Genomic DNA, 19,958 nt, shown 5'->3' on the forward strand with positions numbered 1-19,958 from the left:
TCCTGGAGCCATTCTATAGCAATTCTGGACGTGTGGGAGTGTAGCATCGCCCTGCTGGAATTGTCCAAAGGAATGCACAATGGACATGAACGAATGCAGGTGATCAGACAGGACTCTTCCGTAAGTGTCGCCTGTCAAAGTCGTATCTAGACGTACCAGGGGTCCCATATCACTCCAACTGCACATGCCCCCCCTCCCCCCCCCCCCCCCCCCCCCCGCTATTATAGAACCTCCACCAGCTTGAACAGCCCTCTGCTGACATGCAGGGTCCATGGATTCATGAGGTTGTCTCCATACTCGTACACGTCCATCCGCTCGATTCAATTAGAAACGAGACTTGTCCGACCAGGCAACATGTTTCCAGTCATCAACAGTTCAACGTCGGTGTTGGTGGGCCCAGGTGAGGCGTAAAGCATTGTGTCGTGCAGTCATCAAGAGTACAAGAGTGGGACTTTGACTCCGAAAGCCCATATCGATGATATTTCGATGAATGGTTCGTACGCTAACATTTGTTGATGTCCATCATTGAAATCAGCAGGAATTTGTCGAAGGGTTGCACTTCTGCCAAGCTGAACGATTTTGGGTCGTCGCGGTTCCCGTTCCTGCAGGAACTTTTTAATGTTTTTCCGGATTCCTGATATTCACGGTACGCTCGTGAAATGGTGGTATGGGAAAACCCCCACTTTATCGCTACCTCGGAGATACTGTGTTCCATCACTCGAGTGTTGACTATAACACCACGTTCAAACTCATTTAAATCTTGATAGCCTGCCATTATGGGAGCAGTCACCGGTCTAACAACTGCGACAGACAGTATTCGTCTAATGTAGGCGTTGCCGACCGCAACACCGTATTCTGCCCGTTCATCCTTGTATTTGAATACGCATGCCTATACCAGTTTGGCGCTTCAGTGTATATGGAAGGTGGCACTAGGTGCGTCTACGAACAGAGGTAACGTTGACGAGGAAAGATCATAAAGGATGCAATGAATTAATTTATTAGCAGGGTAGCCGGCCGGTGTGACCGTGCAGTTCTAGGCGCTTCAGTCTGGAACCGCGTGACCGCTATGGTCGAATCTTGCCTCGAGCATGCATGTGTGTGATGTCCTTAGGTAAGCTAGGTTTAAGTAGTCCTAAGTTCTAGGGGACTGTTAAACTCAGAAGTTAAGTCCCATAGTGACCAGAACTACTTAAAACAAGCTAACCTAAGGACATCACATATATCCATGTCCGAGGCAGGATTCGAACCTGCGATCATAGCGGTCGCACGGTTCCAGACTGAAGCGTCTACAACCACTCGGCCACTCCGGCCGGCTGACCGACGTAAAAAACGCACTTTTACACTGTTCATCCTTCTGCATTGAGAAACTGAAGCCCTCACTCAATCCAGACGATTCGCTGTAAACAAGAGTAGCAGAACGAAAATGTTCGGCTAACCGCACACACTTGCGCTTCCATACTTATACAAGTGGTCGAGGCGACTACTGCAGTTAATATTTTCTTCTAGCCCGTCTATTCTAACCTCTGAGACGCACCTCGCTATATTCACTGCTTTTGTAGCGTGTCGCTGTTTTTTGGCAGCAGACGACTGTTTATGAAACACGCGCGCCACTGGGCTGGCGAGTGTGGGTGCTGTGTTACTCACGTCATGTCTGGTGGCGGCTGTCACTGGAGAGGCAGAACAGTCAGCACTCGTGTTTTGTGTGCAGCAGGGTGTGCCGCGACGGCGATGTGTGCGCCCTGGCCCCCGCGACGCGACGCACTGCCGCACGGCGTCCCAGCTCGGAGCAGATAACACTGACCGACTCTTACTGCGCACGCGCACAAGTCCTCAGCGGCCCACAACACACCCCGATGCGGGATCAATGATACCTCCCCGCCAGCGTGATCTCCCCTGCCGGGTACTTCCCATCTTCCGCAAAGCCAGACACTGAAAAGGAGATGCTCCGAGGTCAGTCTTTCTCCACGGATTACCACATTGTAGTTCCCGCGCGTTGCCAACTTAATGTGATATCTCACGTATTCCACAGTGAGTACCACAGGTTTCCTTTCCACTCCCTATGTACGAGGCGTGTTTTGTAAGTAAGTACCCTTTTGAAGTTTAAAAAAGACGTGCTAAGATATCTCAGTAATTTTATTTTTACACGAAAGCCTGTACCTTAATCTACTTTTCTGAGGCACTTGTCATAACGTTGTGCCAGTTTTTGAATAACCTCCTCGCAGAAGTCTGCCGCCTGACTTGTTAACCACTGCATCACCACTGTTTTGACTTCGTCATCGTCTTGAAGACGCTGGCCGCCCAGGTGTTTCTTCAAATGCACAAACAGACGGTAGTCACTGGACGAAAGATCGGGGCTGTACGGAGGATGATCTAGAGTTTCCCATCGAAAAGATGTGATGAGATCTTTGATCTGATTCGCCACCTGCGGACGGGCATTGTCTTGCAGCAAAACGATGCCCTTGCTCAACTTCCATGGACTGTTGCTTTGATTTTGGTGTGACGTAGGCCACCCATGTTTCATCGCCCGTAACAATTTGGCTTAAGAAATCGTCACCGTCGGTACCGGTCAAGGAAAGTCAATGCACTGTCTAAACGTTTGGTTTCGTGCACATCCGTCAACATTTTCGGTACCCAACGTGCGCACATTTTTCGGTACTTCACGCGCTCGGTCACAATGCCATACAAAACACTACGAGAAACATTACAAAGTCATCCTGCAAGGAGGAAATCGTAAATTGTCTGTTTTCTCTCACCTTATTGTCCGCTTCCTGCACCAAACTTTCATTAACGACCGTTGTTCATCATGCACATTTGTGCGGCCATCTTTAAATGCTCTCACCCACTTTCTTACCATTCCATCACTCATAATGTTTTCTCCGTAAACTGCACAGATCTCACGATGAATATCAGTCGCTTCTAGGCCTTTAGTATTAAGAAATGCTATAATAGCCAGTACTTCACAGTCAGCGGGACTCACGATTATCGGAGACATCTTAAACACTCAGTACACAACGTAAACAAGGAAGAATCAAACTATAATGGCGCCAGTGCGTAGATTAAGGTACAACCTTTCATGTAAAGATAAAATTATTGAGATATCTTAGCACGACTTTTTTTAATTTCAAAACGGCTCTTACTTTAAAAAAAACCACGCCTCGGACAACACGTCTCAAGCAGAAAATACCAAATTAAGACCTTAAATCTTGTATGAATACAGTGAACCACATTTTCATTTGACAGATTTAAAAAAAGTACCAAATGTGTGTATGCTGCACCGAAACAGACTAACACATCGCCCCAGCGTGCTTTTTTTGACGAATGTGTGTGACTCCTACCATTTGCCTGACAGAACATAGTATATTATGTTAGAAGGTGAACTCCAAATAGAAAAGGGCCTTTTGATCAGACCCTAAGAAACACAACAGAACCCCCCAGTGTTCTACGGATGTGTAAGTTTTTTTGTTAGATGAATTGTGGAGCCACTTGAAAATGCTAGGAGAATCATTAATGAGCTCCCTGCAGAAGGACTGAAACGCGAGTGTGATGAATAAGGAAGGAACAGTAACTTCAGAAACAGGAAGACTACCTCCACTGGCTTACGCAATATATCCCATTTGGATATTGGCGTTAGCAGCATGGTACCCCTTTCTGAATTAATAGTGAACATTCTGTCGTTGTGCTTCCGTTTAATGTTGCCTCGAAGAACGGAAGCCAAGTCCAAGTACTACGACACTCAAACCATAATCTTACCTAGGAAGGGATGGTGACGTGGAGGATAATAAAATAGTCAGCCATGATCAGTGCAAGACTGCTTATGAAATTTCGAACGTTTTATTTCCGAACATGCCAGTCCGGTTCGTGACTTCATGAAACAGAAAGATAACATTTATTTGGACTTTTTGAAAAAGGCAAAAATATTTAAAACCAGGGTGTAAAAAAGCCGACAGGCGCTTTAGGATCAGGTTCCTCACACCAAAGCAAAAAAAAAAAAAAATCTAGTAAACGTAGGCCCTAAAATGCATACCTTAAGAGCTGTTGGCACTTTTTCATCTTCACTAGTGCGAAACATCTCTTCTACTGAGCAAGTGCTCATAGGGCCTAAGGCATCCATTTTAGGGCCTATGTTTACTATACTTTTTGTTGTTTTGTGGTAAGGAACCTGACGCTAAAGCTTGTCGGTGTTTCTTGGGACACCCTGTAGATAGAGAGCAGAATAGAAACGAATTCTGAGCGAATAAGTCGTAGACTGTTAACCATTCGCAGCACTGATACAGGGAGTCTACGAAAAACTAAATGTGGATGTGTAACAGACTTGAACCCGATCCTCCACAACACGAATGTATTGTTTTAATGTAGGTTTTTACTCCACACGATTCGGTTAAACAATAGCAACAGCAAAAACTAAAGTATCTACAGACTATAAAAAGCCGTTAGAGAGTGACACTAGATTGTGTGAGCTGTGTCCTGTCCCTCCTATTAAGCTGTACAACTGTTGTCTATTAAGCCTTAAATCAGGGGCTATATTTTCGGAGTTACTGTTTTCACAATATAACATATTGACCCACAGTGTCTTGCGGGCATCGTTCATTCGCCATGGCCTGAACTATAACCTGACATTATTCAAACGAAGGTGCACTTGCTCTTCTGAAACAGGCGATTTCACATAATTTTTCTATTTAAATTGATAGAAGCGATAACAGTGAAAAAGTTCTTCGATTGCATGCACCGACTGTTGTTTCTAGATAGGAATTTGAGAGAGTACGTAAACGATGTAGTACCGCGCTAAGATCATTCACAATAAAAGCTGCGCCTTGTCAGAAGTGAGAACACGGCCCGGGTTTCCTGCAGAGACGTTTCCTCTACAGTATGGATAACATGTGCGTCACAGTGTGCGAGTCAGAAGACGTTAGACAGTTCGATTCATGTGAGCAAAACGACTAAATTGCATCCAGATTCACCCTGATATATGCCACGATATATGGACCAAATTCAATGTCGCATCCATAGGTGGTGAAATGCTGTAAGAAATTAGACCAAGGCCTCACAGAATTTGGTGGTGCTGGCGAAGGAAAGCCATCGACATCGACCATAGACGATAATATCGAGGCAATCTAGAAATTGATTCGGAGCTTTCGCCGGCATTCTTTAACACCTGCGCATATCAATTGGCAGCGCTCATTACATCGTCCGGGATCGTCTGCAGTATCGGAAATTGCGCTCGCGCTGGGTTCCGCGACCACTGTCACTGTCAAATGGCTCTGAGCACTATGGGACTTAACTTCTAAGGTCATCAGTCCCCTAGAACTTAGAACTACTTAAACCTAACCAACCTAAGGACAACACACACATCCATGCCCGAGGCAGGATTCGAACCTGGGACCGTAGCGGTCTCGCGGTTCCAGACTGTAGCGCCTAGAACCGCTCTGCCACACCGGCCGGCCACTGTCACTGTCACCTGAACACAAACTCTCTCTCCGCCCAAACAAGCCAGGAAGGCTCAGCGGCGCCGACCGTCCGCCGTGTCATCCTCATCCATAAGCGTCACTGGATGTGCATATGGAGGGGCATGTGGTCAACACACCGCTCTCCCGACCGTATGTCAGTTCACGAGACCGGAGCCAAGGCGCAGGGTTCATGGCGTCTCGGGACTTCGGTGATCGTTTCCTAAACCGCATCATTACAGGCAAGAAGACGTGGGTCTGTTACTTCATACCCGTGTCTATGGAATGGACGCACACAACTTCACCTCAGCGGAAGAACCGCAAAGTTGCGCCATCACCAGGGAAGGTCGTGATCACAGTTTCCTTCCACTGTGAATGAGTCGTGTACACAGAGTTTATGGCAAAGATCATTTACCATTAATGCCGATACGTACTGTGCAACACTGGCACGCTGCACAACGCAATAAAGAACGAGACGTGGAGTATTAAGCAAAGGCATTGTTGTTCTCTCCCAAAATTCAACATCCGACAAGTCGCGCACGACGCAAGCTTCGCGTTCACGCTTTCAATGGGCTTTTTAGAAACATTGGCCATACAGTTCATATGTGCGACTTGAATGTTTTCGGCAAACTGGAAGACGATCTTGGGGAAACAGGCTGAGGACTTTCACACAGATTGTACTCGAATAGCTGCATGAACAAGGAGTGGATGCCCATCGTCGATGAACTGAAAAATTGGCATAGGGTTCCTATTGTAGTTTGCAAAAACATGATTACGATAATGAAAAACAGCGTCATGTATCTTTATAGCTTTAATGTGAAGTGCAACATACAATAGAAGTTTCTTGGCCATGTATGGTAATGTGTAACTCACTTTTTGGAGTCCCTTTTCAGTAAATGCTGCGAGCAATGCACAGTAGCCTAAAACATGCGTCAAGTTAAAACTAATTAACCTAAAACTTATCTTAAATTAAAACTAATGAGTTAGCTTTTGTTGTTGCTGGTAACTAGCGGTTTAGTTGTTTGGGAGATGTACCTCTTACATACAGGAAGAATTCCACTAATAGCTGGTAAAATTGTTTATTGGCGGCCGCGGTGGCCGAGCGGTTCTAGGCGCTTCACTCTGGAACCGCGTGACGGCTACGGTCGCAGATTCTAATCCTGACTCGGACATGGATGTATGTGCTAAGTTCTAGGGGACTGATGACCTCAGATGTTAAGTCCCGTAGTGCTCAGAGCCATTTGAACCATTTTCTTGTTTATTAAAACACGACCGGTTTCGCGGCTTTAAGCCGCATCATCAGGTGAACAATGTTAAAAGATCATAGGCATACCCATCGCTCCTAGTCAAAAGTTACTATTCAGAGAATGTCTTCAATATTATGGCGAGCGAAAGGTAAGGAAGAAATGCCCCATACATTACAATTTGTTTGCTTCGGGGCGATGGGTATGCCTATGATCTTTTAACATTGTTCTCCTGATGATGCGGCTTAAAGCCTCGAAACTGGTCGTGTTTTAATAAACAACAATTTTACCAGCTGTGAGCGGAATTTTTCCTGACATGCCCTCCAACAGCTGCGGCTGCTCAGAATATAAAATTGTTTTTCTTACATCGGTGTTCTTGACTGAACTCTCGCAATTTACATTTGTGGGTGGTTCAACGAATACACGACGAAATGGCGCACTGTGTGAGTCAATGGGTAACGCGATACCACGTGAGGCTGACAGCAGATAAAGGTCGCACTGTCCTGTTTCCAGCCGTGGTTACACAACAGTCTAGTAAGACAGCAACACCGCCATGAGCACACGTCCGGAAACGATACTCGCTTGTAGAATGAGGCACAGACCGTTGAGATTATAAATATTACGGCGGCATGAGGTTAAGGGTGAATTCTATATCAATCAGTGATACCTGAATTGTGATCATTTTGGAAACATAGAAAGCGAGTTGAGAAGAATCACCACAGAACTTTCGTTACAGGTTCAAACAGTGACTTTTCTGGAATGGCAATTCGACTTGTAGCACCTCCCACTACCGATCTCAAGCATTAGCTTGCTTTTCCACCGATATCAATGCGTTTGACTCGTCGACTAAAATGCATTCCGTACGTGGAAAGCCTCCATTTTCTACGCTGGTTGAATAAAAATCCAAAGAGAGGTTTTCAGAACTGTTTATGTATCTAAAGATAGTGTTTCAGAATTGTTTCTATAACATTATGAACCTACCATCTCCGGTACTGTGTGATAGTACCAGGCCTCATGGCTTATTTATTGAGGAACTATGTGAAACTGGCTGGATGTAACTGGATGCCATTAAACCTTTGTTTCCAGTTATTCTTCGTCGCTAAGCTGCGACGGTGCTTGCGTGGTTTCCTCAACAGTCCACTGATGTTTATGCTCTTTTCCTTCAATTGATCGTGGGACATAGACGTAACGATTGATGAATGATCTGATTCCGCCAGGCCTCCTTTCTTCCTTTGGTGCCAAAAACCACCGATATATTCTCAGATTTAAATCCGACATACCGCTTATGATATTTTGCAACGTAGAAGTTCATGGCATTCCGTGCCGTGCTATATTAAATAACGAGGTCAAATGATACCGGAAAGTCGTAAAATAAAAGTCAAGATTTCAATTGCTCCTAGATTTCTGTTTTTAGTTGCTATACAGCCACATATGATATACTCCTATTAGAGCATAAGAGAGACGCATAAAGCGAGTTCAAATCGCTTGGTCGCATCAGTTCATTATCGTTTGGTATCTCTAGTAGGCAGTTATCAGCTTATTACAGTTCGAATATGTGTTAGCTTATGAAGTAACTTGTTGCAGCTGTAACTCCTGCCTTCTTGCTCTTGCCGATTTATAGGGATACTTCTACGTAATATGTATGAATCTCGTACGTAGGAGCCGGCCGGTGTGGCCGAATGGTTTAGCCGGCACGGTAGCTCAGCGTGTTCTGCTGGAGAGCTACGTGCCCTCAGTAATAAGAAAACTGAGTTAATCGATAATCAACGATCTTAAACGGATGTCTTACGACGTCCGCCCCGAGCAGATGAAGCGAACAAAATGAGATTAAAAAAAAAGCGGTTCTAGGCGCTTCAGTCTGGAACCTCGCGACCGCTACGGTCGCAGGTTCGAATCCTGCCTTGGGCATGGATGTGTGTGATGTCCTTAGGTTAGTTAGATTTAAGTAGTTCTAAGTTCTAGGAGACTGATGATCTCAGATGTTAAATCCCATAGTGCTCAGAGTCACTTGAACCATCTTATGTAGGAGCACACCTAGTCTCAATTACGTTTGCATCGTAGTTGCTCCAACAGTAACATGTCACTGATTAAGAAGATTATCGATTTTGTTTTGTATGTAATATAAGTAATACTTAGAGAGCAATAAAAGAAAAAAACGACAGCGAAATGTAACTGCACAACGTTTATTAAACGAACATGTGAAACGAACCGGTTGTCGGACCAAAACTGTGTCGGATCGCGATTGTATCCGAACTTTGCCTTTAGAGAAAGTTCTAGTCCAGATCCGGGACACAGCTCCAATCTGCCAGGTAGTATCGGAATAGCGCACACTCCACTGCAGAGTGACAGATTCTTTTAGAATTAAACGGGCTTCAGAGCAAATTAGCTCTTGTTCATAAATGATCTGAAGGCAATAACGCAAACTATTGCTGTTTTACCAGAGGTGTTTATAAATCTGGTTCAAAAGTAAATGTGTCGCAGTGGAAGAAGGGCCGTTCGTTTCTGGTACAATCAACGGCTGACAGTATGCAAACACGTCGAGAAAATATCTCTTGTACTTGACTAATCACGTTGCTCCGTTATGTTCACAATCTTCAGTAAATTTTCTACGGGCAACCTTGAGCCACGGTGGCAGACGCCCCTCGTAACAGTTGTATTAGGAGTGTTAGATGGAGGCTTCTACCATATTGTTTTCAAAAAAAATGAAACACGAAGACCGTGGCATGTGATCACAATGATATGACAGAGAGATGACATTATGCAAATGATTAGCATCACAGACCTGTACAAGCACTGCGATTGTGGCAATTCCATACGGACCAGTCCGTCTCCGGTAGCTGAGTGGTCAGCGCGACAGAATGTCAATCCTAAAGGCCCGGGTTCGAATCCCGGCTGGGGCGGAGATTTTCTCCGCTCAGGGACTAGCTGTTGTGTTGTCATAATCATCATCATTTCATCCCCATCTACCCGCAAGTCGCCGAAGTGGCGTCAATTCGAAAGGCCCTAGTCACACGACATTTACATTTTAGTACGGTGCAGCGCAGCAATGCCCTGCAGTCAGACCCGCTAGACATCGTGGAATGGAATGAAGGAACGCCTGAATATGCTGCAGGGGAATAATCTGCCACGCGGTTTGCAAGCGCGTCCACAAAGCATCAACTGTGGCTGCAGGAGGACCTGGACGAACAAGTTGCGGACTGACCGTAACTTAGGTATATTCGATGGTTGATACGTCAGGCGAAGGGCAAGCCAGGGAAGCAGGTAACCGTCGTTCTTCGTAGAGGGCTAGTAAATTCCTCTCCACATTCGTCCGGGCGTTGTCCTGCTAAAATATGGCATTTTGAAAGGTCTGAAGGAGTGTCAGTGCCTCGGTATGAAAAATCTCCCTGACGCAATGATAGCTGTTCAGATTGCCCTCAATACATAGGAGGCGGTGTCGCGTGTTTAGGTAGTGGAGCCCAAAATCATCACACTTTGCGTTTGTCGATTTTGCCAAGTGTTGCCATTTTTTTACCCTGTAAGGGACAAATATTCATTTGGACAAAAAAAAACGGGATTTCAGTTTTTTCCTCGGGACAAATGAAAAAATTATTTTTGTCACTTATTGGCCTTTATTACATTTTAAACAATAATGTATAAGTTGGAATATGCTTTGTTTGGTAGTACGCATTTAAAGAATCAATGCAGTTATAAACCATTCCACGATTTTCTTCCATTTCTCAATCGAATTCTTATTTCTGTCGCCAAGAGACTGTGGCGTGTCTAGGCTTCTTTTAATTATTTCGTATTCTTCGTGTAAGGAGTTCATGTGCAATTGATCGACCCTTGAAAGTTCCGCAGCTTTTTGAAAACGGTCGTAATTTACTGGTGATTTTAAGTTTAAAAACAAAATCCTGGAAAGGATGTTGGTTTCTCAGAAAACATATCGTCATAAGAGATATCCCACAAAAGTGGTGCAGAACGTTAGAAAATCGTTCCGAACAGATTCTTTAGCGTTACTGTTTAATTCACCCATTTTTTGTATTGTCTTACTTCCGAAAAAATTGTTTCTTATTCTTTACTGAATCATTTTACAAATCTCGAGCATTTCAGCATGAATTTCAACTACTGACAGAGAATCTTCTTCGTTGTTGCTTCTACCTAAAGCCGGCCGGTGTGGCCGAGTGGTTCTAGGCGCTTCAGTCGGAACCGCGCGACCGCTACGGTCGCAGGTTCGAAACCTGCCTCGGGCATGGATGTGTGTGATGTCCTTAGGTTAGTTAGGTTTAAGTAGTTCTAAGTTCTAGGGGACTGGTGACCTCAGATGTTAAGTCCCACAGTGCTCAGAGCCATTTGAACCATTCTACCGAAAACAAGCAGAAGCGACAAATAGACCGAAGTATTTTTTTCTCTTCTTCTGCTTCTTCACATTTGATTATCTTTTCTAATCGACGAGGACATTCAATGCGAGATTCCAGAAAATTTTATTGCTGCCATATTTTTAGCAGTACCAAGAGGTAAAAATCTCGTGGCAGTATGTTTCATTATTTCTTCTCATTGCATATCATTCACTTCAAATTGGAGTTGCAAATCCACTCTTTGTTTCGCATATCTACTAAAGTGGCTGCGTATTTTCGGAATCAGACTTTCTACATCCACTTCTAGTTAATCAGTACTGTATTTTACAGCACTGTGTAGAATATGAACGGGGCAACTAGCTTTGACAAGTTATGGTTTCCATCTAAAAGAAGTGTTTAAATGGAATGGTTTCTGCCGAAGTTTACATTAGTATTGTCAGCGGCGAATGCTGAAATTTTATTTGAAGACAATCCGTTCTTCTCCAGTGTGTCTATTACTAACTTCGCAACTTGATACGCGCATCCATCCTCACAGTCTACATATTCCAGGAGACAGTTTACGACCCCAGTATCATGAAATATCGTAAGCAAATTTGAAACAATTTTCTATTTTTTCATTACTTGCATCCGTTACTATAGAAAAGTATAGATTTTTTTCCTTGGATGGTCTTTAAAACATTTTTAACAGATTCTTTGGCCAATATTTCGCATACAGTAGTTCCCGCTTTTGTTCTTCCGCAGTTAAAAATTTGAGCGAGTTTTGAAACACTGCATATATATGGTAATCATTTCCGTGAACAGTTCATACTGTTGTAACTGAGACAGTGCTTTACTATGTGATAAAGAAGTGCGAGTTCTCCAGCAGTAATCTTGTCCGTCTCCGAGGACGATGGTTAAGGCTGCAAGAAATATTGGGATAAGGTACTTTATGCTCTATTGCTAACAACAGTCAAGTGATGTTTAGTAGATGCATGTTGTTTTACATCAGCAACGCCTCCATAAGCACATTCGATATCTTTATTGCATAGGCGACAGTACGTCTTGTACGACTTTTCTTTTACTTGTCTTAACCAGGAATTACTATTTTTACAGTTCGGATTATACTTAGTAAGGCTCCCACCATTTCCAGACGAATTAGCTGTGTCACTGTCACTTAAATCACTAATTTTGTCTACAGTTTTAGAAATGACTCACAAGCGTTGCACGCAGCAGTAGAATGACAGTCAAGAACGGAATAAAAAAATCGTTCCAGTATTGTTAATGCTCGGTGACATAGCATTTAAACGTGACAGAAAACGAATGAAAATGTAAACACAAAATTGTAGAAAGAAAATGAAATGTATAGTAAGCAAATAGAAGAATGTAAAACAGACAGGGGCACTTAGAGATGCGCGGCGCCGGGCGAGAGGGTGGGAATTTCAATATCAGTCCGCCCGGCACTATGATAGATTGTTAACCGAGCTAGCCGTATCTTCTTCCTGTGCTTGTATAGATAATAGGTACTTGCCAGTTGTAGCGCGAAAGATGCCGCAATAATAATCGAACAAGGCTGAAATACGGGACGGAGCCTGTCGCGGCGGGTAATTTAAAATTATGCCGGAAATGGGGGACGTCCCGGGAAATACGGGGCGTCTGGTACCACTAGCTTTTACGCCGCTGAACAATACAGCCTGCGAGCACCAAAAACTGGTTTAAATGGCTCTGAGCACTGTGGGACTTAACATCTGAGGTTATCAGCCCCCTACACTTAGAACTACTTACACCTAACGACATCACACAAATTCATGCCCGAGGCAGGATTCGAACCTGCGACCATAGCAGTTGCGCGGTTCCGGACTGAAGCGCCTAGAACCACTCGGCCACATCGGCCGGGTGCGATCACCACTGCAGCATGTAACCCGTGTGCGGCCATTACTGTAGTACAAGTTGAAGCGTGACTCGTCCGCATACACTGCATTTTGCTGCTCCGCACGCCAGTGTTTGCGTTCACGTCCACAGTGCAGTCTACAGTGTTATCGGGTCCTTCAATGGAAGCCAACGCAGTGGCACGCGTGTCTAAAGTTGAACCCGCAGAAGGCGGCGACATGTCCACATCCGGGCTACTGTGGATTTGTCCGTTACGGCCAAGCGGACAAGATGGCGATCATTTCACTCTGTGGTCGCTGTGTACGGCCCTCTTTGCTCCACTGGTTCCAAATACGCCTCAGTGTTTTAGCAGCGTGCCCTGTACTAGCTGCAATGTCATGGAACAACAGACTCGCCCCCCGGAGACCAGTTATTCTGGACCGTTCGAACGTGTGTGCCGATTATTGTCTGCGATGTCTGCGAGCCATGGTGCAGTCGATTACACGTTTGCACTTCGTATGACGGCTGCGCACCGACTGAGCGTTGGGTGGCACTGACCTACCCGGTCGAATAAAAGAGGGCACTGCTGGGCTTAAGTGCACGCCACCTCTCTGCGATTTACATCACTTACTACGGTTCCGCTGTTACACACGTTTTCTTACCGTGGCGCCTTGCAGACCATTGTTTCTGAGTGCTTCACTTTTAACAAACAGTGGTGTAAGTGTCACATGACAATGCTGCCATGTCGTAAAAAGACTTAAGTCGGTATCCGAAAGCAGGGTCTTCAATGGAGTACAACACTAAGCGCTGAAGGCATGTTTATTTCCGACATCAACGTACAGCCAGAGCAGAACTGAATTTCTGGGCAGTGGGGGGTGCTATACGATTATGGATTATTCGAGGGTATACAAACATTATAAACATAAGAAATTCCGAGAACCTCTCAGAAATGATATCTACTAAAAAACAAATAATTTCGGGTGATTGGAGACCCAAGCCAGCGACGCAAACCATTACACACCACTGCATCAAAAACGGCCCACGCCAATATGAAAGCATACTTGTGAACGCATGAACATGTAATTTATACTGTTCCTTGAGACAACATTACAGTGAGAAAGTACACTGTTTAAAAGATAACACGTGATAGATGGCACACTACGCCACTTGACTGCGTCTCTCGTCATGCATTTCTTGGTGAACAAAGGTCAATGAATTCGCAACTGGCGTATTTTCCTATCTATGCCAAGTTGCAAAAGATGAAGTGACTTGTTTAGGCTGCATATGTCTTTGTATAAAAACCGCAGTGCATAAAGATTGGTGGCTGTTTATTTTTTATTATTATTTCATCATCATAAAGGGAATATTTGAAAGTAAAATCCTGGCGCTTTTACTAACACGGGAGTTAGCGCAAGTTGCGACCGCTTTTGCAGTTGAATTATGGTTGCATAAACGCTTGAGGCGCTGATTACGAAACTGTATGAACTAAGTGTCATCGCCAATTACGCTACTAAGATGAGATATTCCGCTCGCAGTGCATCATACATAACATGATGTCGTGACTTTAGTAACTGTAGTCATCGTAAACACCGTTCCTCCAGCTAAGGTAGAGATTTGCATTGTCTGCTGCGGTCGACAGACCCTGCGCCGTAGTGGAGGTCATCTGATGGTGTCCGATGCGACATCTAGGGGAACCAGACAGACATTACGCGTAATAGCAAGGAAACCAATAATAGTGGCCCTCGTCTGTATTGCGTCATCCTCGGCAGTTAATCCGCCCCTTTATGGAGCTACTGATTTCATAACGCGTCACGTTACTCTCACTGTCAACGTAATCGTGTGATAATGAAACCTGCAAACATGAGCATGTTGTTAGTCATTACAAACACAAAAGAAGATCCACAATAATTACAGTAAGAGAGAGAAATGCAACTGCCTTCATAGTCAATGTGATACTTAGACGGAACAGTGGCAACCAATGGTAATAACACAGATCACGAAAGTACAATAGCCTATATTTAAGAGCACGCAGAAGTACTTCTCTGATTGTGAAACACTGCCGGTTGATCCAGAACCTGATAGTGACGAAGAGTTGTTAAGAGTGATGGAAGCCAGTCGTCTGCTTATCTTCCAAGACCACCGACGAGAAAGAAGTATTGTGATATCCTTTGAAAAGACAAAGGAGATATTTGCATTGAAAATGGCTCTGAGCACTATGGGACTTAACTTCTGTGGTCATCAGTCCCCTAGAACTTAGAACTACTTAAACCTAACTAACCTAGGGACATCACACACATCCATGCCCGAGGCAGGATTCGAACCTGCGACCGTAACGGTCACGCGGTTCTAGACTGTAGCGCCTAGAACCGCTCGGTCACTATGGCCGGCGATAATTGCACTCCAGGATTCTGGTGGAGCTGAAAGATTAAGTTTCAGTACAAGACAGAAACTAAATCATATGGTGCAAGGGATATATGATCCGGTGTTTACGCGGCAGAGGAATGGGAGGATGTTCAGCGCTGGAAACATTAAGTGCTTGACGATTATGCAGTTGAAAAATTCAGGTTGGCGACAACTGTGGTAGGCGCTAATGTTTGCACATATATATTAGTGCTTGGGGTTTGGAAAAGACCCGAGGAATAGGACTGACTATTCACTGGATCTATCCATGGACAGGTTGGTTCAAATGGCTCTGAGCACTATGGGACTTAACGTCTGAGGTCATCAGTCCCCTAGACTTAGAACTACTTAAACCTATTTAAACTAAGGACATAATACACATCCATGCCCGAGGCAGGATTCTAACCTGCGACCGTAGCAGCAGCGCTGTTCCGGAATGAAAGGCCTAGAACTGCTCGGCCACAGCGGCCGTCCATGAATAGGTTGCAAGATTTAAACAGAGACATCTTGGCTCACAGCGCGCAACAAACTGTATAACCACTAAAGCCTGGAATACTCATGGAGACGTGAATAAAAGATGTCACGAATTTCGCAAGGAGACAGTATTCTTAATGAACACCATGTAACGTATACAGATTTATAATACCGATCAAAGTAGTATACGGAGAGAACTTCACTCTTCGCGGACTCTGCATTTCAAGGGACAGAAATGTGCAAGAAGTTCGGTGTGGAGTAAACATGCAACAACTCATTCTTACACCATCCAAGCCGTTACCTCGGCAAGTGGGTACGTCATTCAAGAGATTCTGGTAATTTACCAGGAACCTAGAGGTCAGTTTGGAGTGTAGCTAGTGCAACACATGCTGTATCTCAAAATCTGATTCAAGCTGCCTCCAGGTAATGCCTAATCACGAAACAAATGCTGAAGCAATTCTTTCAAGATGTATAATTCCCATATGCAGCGAAGGAGTCTCTTCTTCCAATTGATTCGCTGGGACATATGTGAAGGAACTCTTATCGAAGCTATCCGACGGAAAATATGGTGTATCCAGCCAAGACCATCCGACTTGGAGGCACACCTTACAGTCAGTCACTATATGTGCTTTTATTCCGACAGTTCAGAAGGTGCTGAAGCAGACTGAAGATAACAGTATTCTTAACGACTACCAGTTCACACTAATGTCGAGGAATTGAATTTCGTTGCTGATGTGTATTCTACACAATCAGCTCTGTTCTCCAGGCTTCGCAGACTTTGTTCGGTACTCCTGGACTGTACAATCAGCTCAGTTCTTCAGTCTTCACCGACTTTGTTCGGTACTCCTGGACTGTAGCTGGATATGATGACTTCAGATCAGAGACGTTTCGAACACAGCAGTGTGACTGAAGACTGCTTCACACAGGGGATCATGAAGTAACTAGGCTGTTTAGGTTTTTATGTTGGTAACGCCACGTAGCGCCTGTATGAAAATCACTGGCTGTGCTGTGTGTAGTCTCTGGCTGGTTGGCATTGTTGAAATATTCTCTATTGTAGTGTTGGGCAGTTGGATGTGAACAGCGCGTAGCGTTGTGCAGTTAGAGGTGAGCCGCCAACAATGGTGGATGTGGGGAGAGAAATGGCAGAATTTTGAGAGCGGACGATCTGGACGTGTGTCCATCAGAAAGAGTAAATTTGTATTATTAGATATCATGAACTGATACATATATGATAACTTTTGTACATTAATAAGGTAAATACATTGTTTGTAATCTTTTGCCAAGAGTTACCAACAACCCATTTTGTGAACTCTGTGACAGAACATGCTCGTGATTGTGCAGTGGAACTGTCGGTGGCAAATCTTTAAACCAAAACTTTGTTGCAATTGTGATTGCAACTTGCGGTAAGTCCCTTGTAAGCATCAAGGCAGAGATTTTTAACTGGCCGCGACAAAGCTCCATCAAATTATTCTCCAGTTTATACCAACCATTTAACTGCAGTAAGCTCTCCAACATTCTTTTTACATCTGTGATCTTATTCCCCGAGTCACAGCTCCGTTTTCGGCTGAAAGTACGGCTATTTCCAACGTTTGAAGAATCCTTGTAGGCTTGGGATGATTGAAGTGCCCTGCTCCGTGGAATACAAGGTCGGAAGAGTAGTTTAACGACAATGCAACGTACCGAATGTAGATGACTCGTTACGCTGCGATCATTTATCAACGTTGTCTTTACTATCGATAAATATCTTGATTTAGATTATGCGGCAGTTTTAGTGTAGCTTTGACAGCAGGAGACACTTGGTAACTGGTCGGGCGGCGAGGTGGAAACAGCCTGTGTGAGCGGACGACCTCCACCCGCCAGCCAGCCAAAGATAACGCGAGGCGCCTCAAATATTTATAGTCCCGTCCGCTGCACGCTGGCGCCCAGCCACGCACGCGCGGCCTGCCTTCCTGATGCGTTCTGGAACACACGTGCGCAGCTAATGCTGCGGCGATCGGATACTCTATTTCCGTCTGTTTTCCATCAATGAGAACCCCGAGCACAGCTAAGCATCACTGACAACATATATAAAGGCGGGGTTCCAGAAGAAACATTAAGTAGCTGCATCATTCATAGACCTAACAGCAGCCTATGGTACAGTTTGGAAACAGGGGCTCATGTACAAACTAATCTGTGCCGTCCCCTGCAATAAGATAACCAACCTCATTGCCGATATGTTGTCGAATAGAACCTTCCAAGTAATAATGGGGAATGAGAGAAGTAAAAAAGATGAAACTCAATAATGAACTCCCGCAAGGCTCTGTCCTTGCGCCCCTTCTTTTCAGCCTTTACATCGCTGACATTCCTGCAACCAGATCGCGTAAATTTGGTTATGCTGACGACTGGACTCTAGCAACAGCACACAGAAATATAGAAACTGCCGAAGATATCTCAGCGAGTACTTTAGAAAATGGAGGTTACAACCTAGTGCTACAAAGACGGAAGTATCTGCCTCCTATTTGAACAACAAAATGGCCAACAGAGAACTACATGTATATCTAGATGGGAAATTACTAAATTACAACAAACACCCCAAGTATCTTGGGGTACCCTAGATAGGACACTATCATTCAAAGAACACCTGACGAAAACTGCATCGAAACTTAAAACACGCAACAACATATTGCAGAAGCTCTGTGGCACCACTTGGGGCTCCACAGCATCTACTTTAAGAACATCCGCACTTGGCTTGGTGTATCCAGTGGCCGAATACTGTGCCCCAGTGTGGCTCAACAGCAAACACACACACATGATAGACAGCCAACTAAATGCAACAATGCGTATTATATCAGGCACAATCAGGCCAACTCCTACAGTGTGGCTGCCCGTTCTCAGTAACATAGCCCTTCCTAACCTGCGCCGAGAACACGGTCTGGTTAGAGAATTTCAAAAAAATCATGACCAACCCTCAATTACAAATCCATGAAGATACTCACGACATCCAAGGAAACCGACTCCGGTCTAGGCATCCTCCACTAAAGACCGTACAGGCGCTGCACCAAACCAACTTTAAAATAAATGACTGATGGAAAGAGGAATGGGAGAGCAGAACAGCAGTAAACTGCCAAGTATGTCGTGCATCTTTAGTAAACCAAAAGGATTTGATTGCCCTCGCAAAGTTTGGTCAACTCTTGGTCGCATTAGAACCAACTGTGGGAGATGCGCCGACTCCTTACACAGATGGGGTAAACTTCCTTCGGCCGCTTGCGACTGTGGCGCTGAGAGACACAGTCAAACACATCGTGCAGGAATGCCCACTAAGGGCATACGAGGGTGACCCACAGGATTTCCTAATGGCGACCCAAGAGACAATCGACCATTTATTATCTAAGCTGGACGTCTGCTTGTGATTGCTCTTCTGTGCGTGTAAATTTGCAATTGGCGGTGTCCTTATATACAAACTGTTATTTGTTGTTCTGTTTATACATATGTGATTTTTTTTAAATCGTGTTGTTTCTGTAATTTTTACTGTAATGTTATGAGCCATACGCTAAATAAATAAATGCTAAACATCAGGGCAGTACTCGTCTCATAAGACTTTTTCCAAACGTGACGTAATTTTGAGGTCACATGCAATCTCGACTATCGGTCCAGCAGGCGCCATATTCATTTTGGCCTATCTAGATGTTTTATTTTATAACTTGCAGTATACAGTTGAGAAGCGACGGTACATTGGAAATTTATCAAGAACATGTCACCATTATCATTACATGTCAGTTAATAATGCATTGCCTTCAAGACTCGCTGTAATAGCCAAGACAGGAGATTAAAATCACATGGTCAAGCGCCAGCCTCATGGATAACGTCGTGGTTTACTGACTTCAAGCATGTAGGTTCGTATGACTCTACATGTTGATATTTTTTTCATCTTAGCATTTTAACACATTTTGCACTTTCTTATGCTTGTAATTCATGTACGGTCTTCAATATTGGATGCTATTTGCATTTACGACCATAAAAGAACGTAGAATGAAAGAAATATGTGGTCATTTCCAAGTGTGTGTGGTTAGGCAGGAACCTAAAAGCACAGCTTAAATGTTGCGAATGAAATGAGGGGCAATGACATTCATATTCTTCCCTGTGACAAAGTCGACAGTAACTCCTGCAGTTGTCAATAGCATGTGTGACGTCAAAATGACATTACGAATGCAGAAAGTCTTGTAAGATGAAGTGTTGCA

The 19,958-nt window shown here is 44.3% G+C and overlaps 1 protein-coding gene across 3 annotated transcripts in view; it reads right to left on the reverse strand.

Moving 5' to 3' along the window:
- LOC126278095 (epidermal retinol dehydrogenase 2-like) overlaps positions 1-19,958 on the reverse strand; it is a 348,505-nt gene that overhangs the window by 145,974 nt on the left and 182,573 nt on the right. Inside the window, exon 1 of one of the 3 annotated variants that reach the window (XM_049977963.1) lies at positions 1,645-1,935. The exons of the other annotated variants lie outside the window; for them this stretch is intronic. Within the exon in view, the coding sequence (XP_049833920.1) occupies positions 1,645-1,649 (5 nt within the window). The 5' untranslated portion in view covers positions 1,650-1,935. Of the gene's footprint in view, positions 1-1,644; positions 1,936-19,958 lie in introns of those variants that run through there. 3 annotated transcript variants of the gene reach the window in all.

This window comes from Schistocerca gregaria, chromosome 1, assembly GCF_023897955.1.
Source record: "Schistocerca gregaria isolate iqSchGreg1 chromosome 1, iqSchGreg1.2, whole genome shotgun sequence".
In the NCBI taxonomy this organism is placed as follows: domain Eukaryota; kingdom Metazoa; phylum Arthropoda; class Insecta; order Orthoptera; family Acrididae; genus Schistocerca; species Schistocerca gregaria.